The sequence below is a fragment of the Hemibagrus wyckioides genome, linkage group LG26 (genome assembly GCF_019097595.1).
Source record: "Hemibagrus wyckioides isolate EC202008001 linkage group LG26, SWU_Hwy_1.0, whole genome shotgun sequence".
NCBI lineage: Eukaryota > Metazoa > Chordata > Actinopteri > Siluriformes > Bagridae > Hemibagrus > Hemibagrus wyckioides.
Window position 1 is genome coordinate 14629293 of NC_080735.1, and position 12993 is coordinate 14642285.

General features: G+C 45.0%; 1 protein-coding gene across 1 annotated transcript in view; it reads right to left on the reverse strand.

Moving 5' to 3' along the window:
* Nucleotides 1-12993, reverse strand: part of kcnq5b (potassium voltage-gated channel, KQT-like subfamily, member 5b) — a 130789-nt gene that overhangs the window by 19694 nt on the left and 98102 nt on the right. Inside the window, exons 4-5 of the mRNA XM_058380353.1 lie at nt 6009-6184; nt 3610-3735 (exon numbers count right to left, since the gene is read on the reverse strand). Of these exons, the coding sequence (XP_058236336.1) occupies nt 3610-3735; nt 6009-6184 (302 nt within the window). The remainder of the gene's footprint in view (nt 1-3609; nt 3736-6008; nt 6185-12993) is intronic.

The window sequence follows — 12993 nt, forward strand, 5'->3', positions numbered from 1 at the left end:
TGAAGAGGTGCAGGTTTTCAGTCCAGTCAGCTGGTTAATCAGTTGATCTTGGCTTTCTGTAGACTCTGCTTGGTTGGAATGAAAACTTTCACCCACACAGACCCTCTTTCCAAAGAAGACTGGAAACCAGAGGCCTAGTTTCTGGCAGTCATTAGATTAACAAACTCCTGCTCACTAGCTTTACCCTCTCTGCTACTGAATCCTCTTAATAATCCAGAAAATATGTGCTTGAATACTCCTGAGATGAATTTCCAACCATTTCTTACAATCATAATTTGACCTCTATTGTTGGTGTTGGTTTTGTTTTAAGTCAGATGTCTAATTTAGTAGCTCTATACACCAGTTTGCTGAATCCTATTTGTCTGTTTGCTATGTAGTTTGGTTAATTGAGTAATTTGAAAACCAGAAAGAAAGGCTGAGAAGTGTTTAGAGCTCACACCTTGTAAATCTCATCTCACAGGTCGGAAATAAAGTAAACAAATGTAAAAATTCACCTACACAAACAATTATCCAGCCATTTTCTGTAGCGCTTATCCTACACAGGGCCGCAGGGAGCCTGGAGTCTATTCCAGAAGGCACGAGGCAGGGGATTGAGGTGCCAACCCATCACAGGACAATGCCAATGAGTCTACAATGCATGTCTTTGGACTGGGGGAGGAAAGCAGTGAACCCATAGGAAACCCCTGAAGCAAAGGTAGAACATGCAAACTATACACACACACAGGGTGGAGGCAGGAATCAAACCCCTAGCCCAGGAGGTACGAAGCAAATGTACTAACCACAAAGCCACTGACTGCTTGTACAAATATCCAGAACACATGGAATTTCCGCAGCTCTGTTCAGTTGTTAGCTTTTGCTTCATATTTGATTCACACCTTGCAGGTTGATTCCTGATTCAATTTACTTTTTCATTCCCACTGATCTGCTCCAGTTTGCTGGGGATCAAACCAAGACCACCCCTCTCTCTCTCTCTCTCTCTCTCTCTTTCTCGGGGTTTTGCTTCACAGCTGAGGGTGATCACTATGTTCTCACCTGTTCAACCTAAGCAAAGACTCCAAAATGCTCACATAAAAAAGTACTGTAACAACAGTGGAGTCATTCAGGTTTCACGGCATCACCATCTCTCAGGACCTGCAGTGGAACACTCACTTAGACTCCATTGCTAAAAAGGTCCAGCAGAGGTTGTACTTTCTTCGCCAACTATGGGAATTCAACCCGCCACAGGAGATGCTGAAACTCTGTCATCATTGAGTCTGTCCTGTGTTCATCCATCACTCTCAGGTTTGGTCCATATACCAAATCAGACATCGAGAGACTACAATGGACAGTCAGGACACGTATGACTGCATGGCCACTACCAACTCCACCAACATTATCAAGTTTGCTGACGACACCGTTGTGGTCGGACTGATCTCCAACAACAATGAGATGGCCTACCTGGAGGAGATTAAGACTCTGGAGAACTGGTGCCAGAGGAACAACCTCCACCTTAACGTCAGCAAGTCTAAGGAGCTGATAGTGGACTCCAGCAAAAAGCAGGAGAGAAACTACCAGATCCCTGTAATCAGTGAGAGCCCAGTGGAGAGAATGGACAGCTTCAGATACTTCGGTGTTCACATCACACAGGACCTGTCATGGTCCTGTCACATCAACACCGTGGTGAAGAAGGCCCGGCAGAGTCTCTTCCACCTCAGACGCTTGAGAGACTTTAGACTGCCCTCAAAGGTGCTAAGGAACTTTTACTCCTGCACCATAGAGAGCATCCTGACAGGAAACATCAACACCTGGTTCGGGAACAGCACCATGCAGGACAGACGAGCACTTCAGAGGGTGGTGCGATCAGCTGAGCGCATCATCTATACCAAGCTCCCTGAGCTGCACTCAATCTACAACAAGTGGTGCTGGACCAAGACCAGGGAGATCGTGAAGGACCTCAGCCACCCCAACAATGGACTTTTCTCTCTGTTGAGGTCAGGGAGGCGCTTCCGCTCCCTGAAGGCCAACATAGAGAGACTGAGGAGAAGCTTCTTCCTGCAGGCTATACGGTCTCTTAACAGGAACTCCACATAGGACTCAATTGATTGGACTTGCTATGCTTCCTACACATATGTGTTGGAAAACCAACCACATCGTACATTTGCACATTACAGGACTGTGGCACACCATATATACAGTATACAACAAACATATATGGCACATTCTACTGCCGCTTATACACAAGAGGACTTGTGCACATCTGCTCTTTAAAGATGGACGATACCACTGCTTCTCATCATCTCTTCACCTATTTCATTTCACTACATGACCACCCCATTGTCAGGAACAGCTGGACAGTTCCCTGCCAGGCCCAGAGAGGGTGCTGGCAGGTGAACCTTGGAAGCCTGCTTCTTTGTGTGTATTTTGTGTCACGCCCTTCCCATTGTTCTCATTCCTGTTGTGTCACCTGTATCCCATTAGTCCTAATGTTTATCCCTATAAATAAGGATCCTTGTGTTCAGGTCTTTGTCATTGATTGTTATCTGTACTGTGGTTCTGTCAGGTTTTGTTTTGCCATGTTTCACCAAGTCTAGATTATGTTTTAGATTAGTGTTTTGTTTTGGTCCACACCATGTCTAAGTTAAGTTAGTTCCCCTGTCTTGTGTTTATGTAATAAAAGCAGTGCTTCGCTGAATCCTGGGTATGGGTCTCCTTTCACAGCGTGCAGGCACGTGCACGTAACACCATGGCGGTCCGGGTTTGAGCCCTGCACAGGGCGGGGGTCCCGGACGTGACACCTGTACTGCTGCTAGCTGCACCTTGCACATTATTGCACACTATACACTTTATATAGTTCTGAATAATACAGTTGTATTATATAATAATACATTTTACATTTTTTATATTTCCTGCCTTACTCTATTTATATTTTATTTTATTTATATTATATTTTATTTTTATTTACCTACTGTGGAAATTTGTAGTTTTTATATTTTAATATTACGTATTTTATATTTTTTTTATATTTTACATTTTATTCTTGTCTTTTTTGTCCTTGTTCCTTTTTCATTTTCAAGGGTCAAACAAATAGTCGTGTAAGCATTTCACTGCATATCATACTGTGTACAATTATGTATGTGACTAATAAAATGTGAATTTGGACTGCTGAGAGGATTATTGGTGCCCCCCCTGCTCAACCTGCAAGATCTTTACACCTCCAGAGTAGGGAAAGGGGCTAAAAAAATCACTTTGGGCTTCTCCCACACAGCCCACTCTCTATTTGAACTGTTACCTTCTGGTCAGCGCTACAGGGCACTGACCACCAGAACAGCCGGGCACAATAGTTAATTTTCCCACAGGCTATATTCAGCCTGAACAATTAAAACATTCATAACTATTCACTGTCCATCACAACTGACACATTTATACATAGAATCTGGACATTTGTAAACGACACTTTGTCTCTCTACTGTGTAATTCCTACATATCTTGCACTCTCATGTATGTTTGCTATGTCCGTATTTTCTTCTACTTCACTGGAGCTCCGGTCACCAAGTCAAATTCCTTGTGTCTGTAAACATACTTGGTAATAAAGCTCTTTCTGACTTCTGAAAAAAGCACGCACAAACTCACCGTGCCCCACCAGAGTGCATCAGCATATGTAGAAAACTCCTTATTCAAGTCTTTTTCTACAAGGTAGACGAGGAAGGAGGCGAAGATCAGTACCAGAAAGCCGATGTACCAGGCGGTCACAAGTTCCTAGAGAACACCAGGAGAGAGTTCAAGAGTCAAAAACCTTGTGTGGTTTGATGCAAACTCTATATTTACACTGTTGTACCAAGGGTTAGTTCCACAATATATAGTTTCATGTTAAGTCCATTGGATAAAAAAATGGTAGACTCCAGCTTAAATATGATCATTTATCTTCATTTCTATGAAAAGTGCATTTTGAATGCGCAGATTTAACACACCTGTAAGCCAAGAGGGAAAGAAAGCAGAAAGAAAAAGCTCAATTCCAAAGGATGTGTATAAGTATTCACCCCCCTTGAACTTTTCCTATATTTTTAGTAGAACTGAACTGGAGTTATGGCATCAATCTACACAAAATAGCCCACTGAAATCTATTTATTTGGGGGAGAAAATCATATAATTTGCAATCAGTTGTGAATTCATATCTGTGTACCCAGTTTCCAAAGAAACTAAGAACATACTGTAGTTTGGAAAGAAACTGGTTACAGCATCAGATTTTAGCTTGCTAAAGACAAACCACATCACTAGCGCATTATGTCAGTAACTCAGATTATGGCTCTATTTTGCTCTCAGTGGAATCACAGAGACTAGATCTCGTTTTTTTAATTCAGTTATGGTCCACAATATGAATTTAATCTAGATTATGGAACATTCATTCGGAATTTAAACCTATATTTTGAGCTGTATGTTTTAAGTTAAGCCACAGAACTTGACTAAACTTTGCTAGGATGCCAATTACTGATTAAACCATCCATCCATCCATTTTCTATACCCACTTTATTCCTAATTAGGGTCATGGGGATCTGCTGGAGCCTCTCCCAGTACACACTGGGCGAAAGGCAGGGGAACACCCTGGACAGGTCAACAGTCCATCACAGGGCCACATATATAGACAGACAAGCACACACACTCACACTCACTCCTATGGGCAATTTAGAATTACCAATCAACATGTTTTTGGACTGTGGGACGAAACCGGAGTACCCGGAGTAAACCCATGCAGGCACGGGGAGAACATGCAAACTCCACATAGAAAGGCCCCTGCCTGTTCAAACCCAGGACCTTCTTGCTGTGAGGCAACAGTACTGACCACTAAGCCACCATGCTGCCCAACTGATTAAACCACACACCCTGAATTTGCTCCAATACCTAAATAAATGAGTGGCTAATAAAATATATCATATTACATATGATCAAATGACCTGTGACTACAAAACAAACAAAAAGATTTAACCTTAGCCTGAAAATGAATGTCCCTAAGTGGACGCAATCCAGCATCGCTAATGACAAAGATGACTGTATTCTTCTGGGTATGATGCAAATCCTCATATAAATAAATAAATAAATAAAGGAAGTGTTGGAGTCATAGCACGGTGTTATAGCACGGTGATTCAAAATAGATTACTACCTGCTGATTCAAAAATAATCCTGTACAAAAATACCGCAAGATTCAACGATGGAGGAATTGGCTCTCATTTTAAAACCACCTTTAATCATCAGAGTGTGTCAGAGCTCGAGCTTTTCAGAAACTACAGCTCTCAATCCATTTCTCCATCACTACTTAACTATAATTACATCACTGCCCTGTTGAATTCTTCCATCTGATTGGTCAGAAGGTGTTGAGTAATTTGCTCTGAACGGAAATCACAGGCGTATATTTTTAGCTACGCTATCGTTAGCGTTTTTAACAGTGAAAAAAGACTTGGCACAAAGTTGGTAGGTACCGAAGCAGCACACTGAAAGCGGGATCTGAAGTATTATTAACATGAGAGAGAGGATTGGAGTGTCTCGTTCATCTTCAGTATCTGGTTTATCATGGACAGGGTCACGGATTTAACCCTTTATGTCCAGTACACATAATGTACAGTATTTTATCTCTGCAAGTCTGATATAAAATCAGATCAGTCAGGACTCCTCAGATAAACACCTTCAAATTTTAGACGCTTATGAACAAGCACTTGGGGCATCTCAGAGAGCAGAAATGGGCTTGATGTCAACATTTACTTTAAAGATAGAAACGTGTAAAAAAAAAAACTGTTTTCTATAAATATATTGCTCCTAGTAGGCAAGGGGAAACAGAAATACTTCAGAAAAACTACAAATTCTTAAAGTGTCTACTTTAATATGAGTCTTTAATATATTAAATCCCTCCTTTGTATTATACGGTGCTGCTGTTCCTCATCAGTATCCTAACATGAGCTCTGATACTGACTCCTGGTGGCAGTTTCAGTACAATTCACTTCCAGCTGCCTTTAGATCAGTGGAAATGTATCCCAGTGTACCTTGCTGTGTGCATAAACTACAGAGCCCAGAAGCTTCCAGGTGCCTCCGCGTCGGTCCATGCGCACCATGCGCAAGATCTGCAGGAAGCGCATGCTCCTCAGTGCCGACGCGGCAAAGATGTTGCCCTGGCTACCGGCCGAAACCACGGCGACCGACGCGATCAGCACGATGATGTCTGACAGAGAGAAAGAGAGAGAGAGAGAGAGAGAGAGAGAGAGAGAGAGAGAGAGAGAGAGAATTTTGATTAAATATTTAAGGCATGAAAGCAAACAAACTCTTCACTGTTTAGAGACATAATTTTATTGTACAACTGTTTTATGTTAAAATACTTGCAGGTAGTACAGTGTGTGTGTGTGTGTGTGTGTGTGTGTTTGTGTGTGTGTGTTTGTGTGTGTTGGGAAAATCCAGGATTATAAAATGTTCTTTCACAAGACTTTATTCTCAAACACAGCCCAAGACACCCCCCCCGATCAGTCCTGTAAATATTCATTCACTAATTATGCAAATCACTGATCCTCACAGTCCTCATTTTCATTATTATTATTATTATTTATTATCACTATTTGCTCACTTATAAAGAAACAGCTTTTCACGTTTCTTCCTCTCTCGTCATGAAGTGATTTAGCAATGAAGGGGTTAAATAAAAAATGGTGATTGAGAACAGACTCCTGCTGTTAAAAGAAATAATCATTTTTTTACAGAGCGAGAGAGAGAGACAGAGAGAGACAGAGAGAGAGACTGACAGAGAGAAACACACACACACACACAGAGAGAGAGAGAGAGAGAGAGACAGACAGATAGACAGACAGACAGAGAGAGGGAGAGAGAGAGAGAGAGAGAGAGAGACTGACAGAGAGAAACACACACACACAGAGAGAGAGAGAGAGAGAGAGAGACAAACAGACAGACAGAGAGAGAGACAGACAGACAGAGAGAGAGAGAGAGAGAGAGAGAGAGAGAAAGAGAGACAGAGAGACAGAGAGAGAGAGAGAGAGAGAGAGAGAGAGAGAGAGAGGACAAAGAAAGTTCACACTAAAACCACATCCACTTAAGAAACCCTCAAAGAACACAAACAGCTCCAAGCCTCAAACAGACCGATAATATTAGCTTTCTCCTTCCTCCCTGTTTCCCCTCCTCACACCCCATCCATCTCAAACTCCTCCAAACCCGGTCTCCACGCTCTGATGTGCCCCGGCTCATTGTTGTTTGGTGTCGGGGCTTCAGGGAACACGGGGACACGCTGATTTAGTCGAGGGCTCAGCTTTTCATGAATCATAACCTAGTTAGAATGTGGACTGGATAAAAAATCCATCAGACCAGTGGAACCAGCTGCCACTCTGCCCTCAGACTGAAGGGAGCCCCCGTTTACTATGGGATTCATTTTCTAATATTAATAATCAGCATTTTAATTCTTATTTCATCCACATAAAATTCAGTTTATTAGATATTAGATCTAATTAGATATTAGATCTCTCTCTCTCTCTCTCTCTCTCTCTCTCGCCTGCTCATTCTATCTCCTCTCTCTTGTCTCTCTCTACTCTTTCTCTTTAATAACTATTAATAATACTTCATTTATATCAGTGTAATCTCATCACACCTTTACCTCTGAGTAGGATTTAGAGTAGGCAGGATTCTAGCTCTATTGATGATGTGTAAAGTAACTAACAAACATTAACAGTTGTTTTTATCCGTTCAGTCACGTTTTCCACTGCAACCATCAGTGCCAGCTTTATCTCCTCAGCACTGGTAAGTGACCACAGTATAAGCGGGATAAGTCCATGGCTAGGTGTGCTTCACACAATGACAAACTTTTTATCCTTCTATAGTTACATTTAGTGTTATACAGCATCCATGAATAAGCAAGTGGAAAACTTTACTTCAGAAAAGTTCAAATTACATCACACCACAACACATCACACCACATCACAACACAACACACCACACCACAATACAACACATCACAACACACCACATCACACCACAACACACCACATCACACCACACCACAACACACCACACCACATCACAACACAACACACCACACCACACCACAATACAACACATCACAACACACCACATCACACCACAACACACCACATCACACCACACCACAACACACCACACCACATCACACCACAACACACCACATCACACCACACCACAACACACCACACCACACCACATCACAACACAACACACCACACCACAATACAACACATCACAACACACCACATCACACCACAACACACCACATCACACCACACCACAACACACCACATCACACCACACCACACCACACCACAACACACCACATCACACCACACCACACCACAACACACCACACCACACCACAACACATCACACCACATCACAACACAACACACCACACCACAATACAACACATCACAACACACCACACCACAATACAACACATCACACCACAACACACCACATCACACCACACCACAACACACCACACCACATCACAACACAACACACCACATCACACCACACCACAACACACCACATCACACCACAACACACCACATCACACCACACCACATCACACCACAACACACCACAACACACCACATCACACCACATCACAACACACCACAACACACCACATCACACCACACCACAACACACCACACCACACCACATCACAACACACCACACCACAATACAACACATCACAACACACCACATCACACCACAACACACCACATCACACCACACCACAACACACCACACCACACCACACCACACCACACCACATCACAACACAACACACCACATCACAACACAACACACCACACCACAATACAACACATCACAACACACCACATCACACCACAACACACCACATCACACCACACCACACCACATCACAACACACCACACCACAATACAACACACCACAACACACCACATCACACCACATCACACCACACCACACCACACCACACCACACCACAATACAACACATCACACCACACCACACCACACCACACCACACCACAATACAACACATCACACCACATCACATCACACCACACCACACCACACCACACCACACCACACCACAACACAACACACCACAATACAACACATCACAACACATCACACCACACCACACCACATCACATCACACCACACCACATCACACCACACCACACCACACCACACCACAACACACCACAATACAACACATCACAACACAACACACCACACCACACCACATCACAACACAACACACCACACCACAATACAACACACCACAACACACCACAACACACCACAACACATCACACCACAACACACCACAACACAACACAACACACCACAACACATCACAACACACCACAACACACCACACCACACCACATCACACCACACCACAACACACCACAACACAACACATCACAACACACCACAACACACCACACCACACCACATCACACCACACCACAACACACCACACCACAACACACCACAACACACCACACCACACCACAACACATCACAACACACCACAACACACCACATCACACCACATCACAACACAACACACACCACAACACACCACACCACATCACACCACATCACAACACAACACACACCACACCACACCACATCACACCACACCACACCACACCACAACACATCACATCACACCACAACACAACACACCACACCACACCACACCACACCACACCACACCACACCACAACACATCACATCACATCACACCACAACACACCACAACACACCACACCACAACACACCACACCACAACACACCACACCACAACACATCACAACACACCACATCACACCACACCACACCACAACACACCACAACACAACACACCACAACACACCACACCACAACACACCACACCACATCACACCACAACACACCACAACACACCACACCACATCACAACACACCACACCACAACACACCACAACACACCACACCACACCACAACACACCACACCACAACACATCACATCACACCACACCACATCACAACACATCACACCACAACACAACACAACACATCACAACACACCACACCACACCACACCACACCACACCACACCACACCACAACACAACACACCACATCACATCACAACACACCACAACACACCACATCACACCACAACACACCACACCACAACACACCACACCACACCACAACACACCACACCACATCACAACACACCACACCACATCACAACACACCACACCACACCACATCACATCACATCACATCACACCACATCGCATCACACCACACCACAACACACATCACACCACACCACACCACACCACAACACAACACACCACATCACATCACATCACAACACACCACACCACAACACACCACATCACATCACAACACACCACACCACAACACATCACATCACATCACATCACACCAAATCGCATCACACCACACCACAACACATCACAACACAACACACCATAACACATCACACCACACCACAACACATCACACCAAATCGCATCACACCACACCACAACACATCACAACACAACACACCATAACACATCACACCACACCACAACACATCACATCACACCACACCACACCACAACACATCACATCACACCACACAACAACACAACACACCACATCACACCACAACACATCACATCACACCACACCACACCACAACACATCACATCACACCACACCACACCACAACACATCACACCACATCACATCACACCACAACACAACACATCACATCACACCACACCACACCACATCCCACCACACCACATCACACCACATCACACCACAACACACCACACCACATCACAACACACCACACCACACCACAACACATCACACCACATCACACCACAACACACCACACCACATCACACCACAACACAACACATCACACCACACCACACCACAACACATCACACCACACCACACCACACCACACCACATCACACCACAACACACCACACATCACACCACATCACACCACACCACACCACAACACATCACACCACACCACACCACACCACATCACACCACACATCACACCACACCACATCACACCTCACCACAACACACCACACCACACATCACACCACATCACACCACAACACAACACACCACACATCACACCACACCACATCACATCACACCACAACACACCACACCACACCACACATCACACCACATCACACCACAACACATCACACCACAACACATCACACCACACCACACCACATCACATCACATCACACCACAACACAACACATCACATCACACCACAACACACCACACCACACCACAACACACCACATCACATCACATCACATCACAACACACCACACCACAACACACCACATCACATCACAACACACCACACCACAACACATCACATCACATCACATCACACCAAATCGCATCACACCACACCACAACACATCACAACACAACACACCATAACACATCACACCACACCACAACACATCACATCACATCACATCACATCACACCAAATCGCATCACACCACACCACAACACATCACAACACAACACACCATAACACATCACACCACACCACAACACATCACATCACACCACACCACACCACAACACATCACATCACACCACACAACACCAGACCACACCACATCACACCTCAAGCCATCACATCACACCACACCACACCACAACTCATCACATCTCACCGCACCCCACCGCAACTCGTCTCACCACAACACATCACACCACACCACAACACATCACATCACACCACACCACAACACATCACACCACACCACACCACACCACATCACACCACAACACACCACACCACAACACATCACACCACACCACAACACACCACAACACATCACACCACACCACACCACAACACATCACACCACACCACACCACATCACACCACACCACACCACAACACACCACACATCACACCACATCACACCACAACACATCACATCACATCACATCACACCACACCACACCACAACACATCACACCACACCACACCACACCACATCACACCACACATCACACCACACCACACCACATCACACCTCACCACAACACACCACACCACACATCACACCACATCACACCACAACACAACACACCACATCACACCACACCACACCACATCACACCACAACACACCACACCACACCACACATCACACCACATCACACCACAACACATCACACCACAACACATCACACCACACCACACCACATCACATCACATCACATCACACCACAACACAACACATCACATCACACCACAACACACCACACCACACCACAACACAACACAACACACCACACCACAACACAACACATCACACCACAACACACCACATCACACCACACCACAACACATCACACCACATCACACCACAACACATCACACCACACCACAACACATCACACCACACCACACCACACCACACCACAACACACCACAACACACCACAACACATCACACCACAACACATCACAACACACCACAACACACCACACCACACCACAACACACCACACCACACAACACCACACATCAACACACCACAACACATCACACCACAACACACCACACCACAACACATCACACCACAACACACCACAACACATCACACCACAACACACCACATCACACCACACCACATCACACCACATCACACCACACCACACCACAACACATCACATCACACCACACCACACCACACCACATCACACCACAACACACCACACATCACACCACATCACACCACACCACAACACATCACACCACATCACACCACACATCACACCACACCACACCACATCACACCACACCACAACACACCACACCACACATCACACCACATCACACCACAACACACCACATCACACCACAACACACCACACATCACACCACACCACACCAC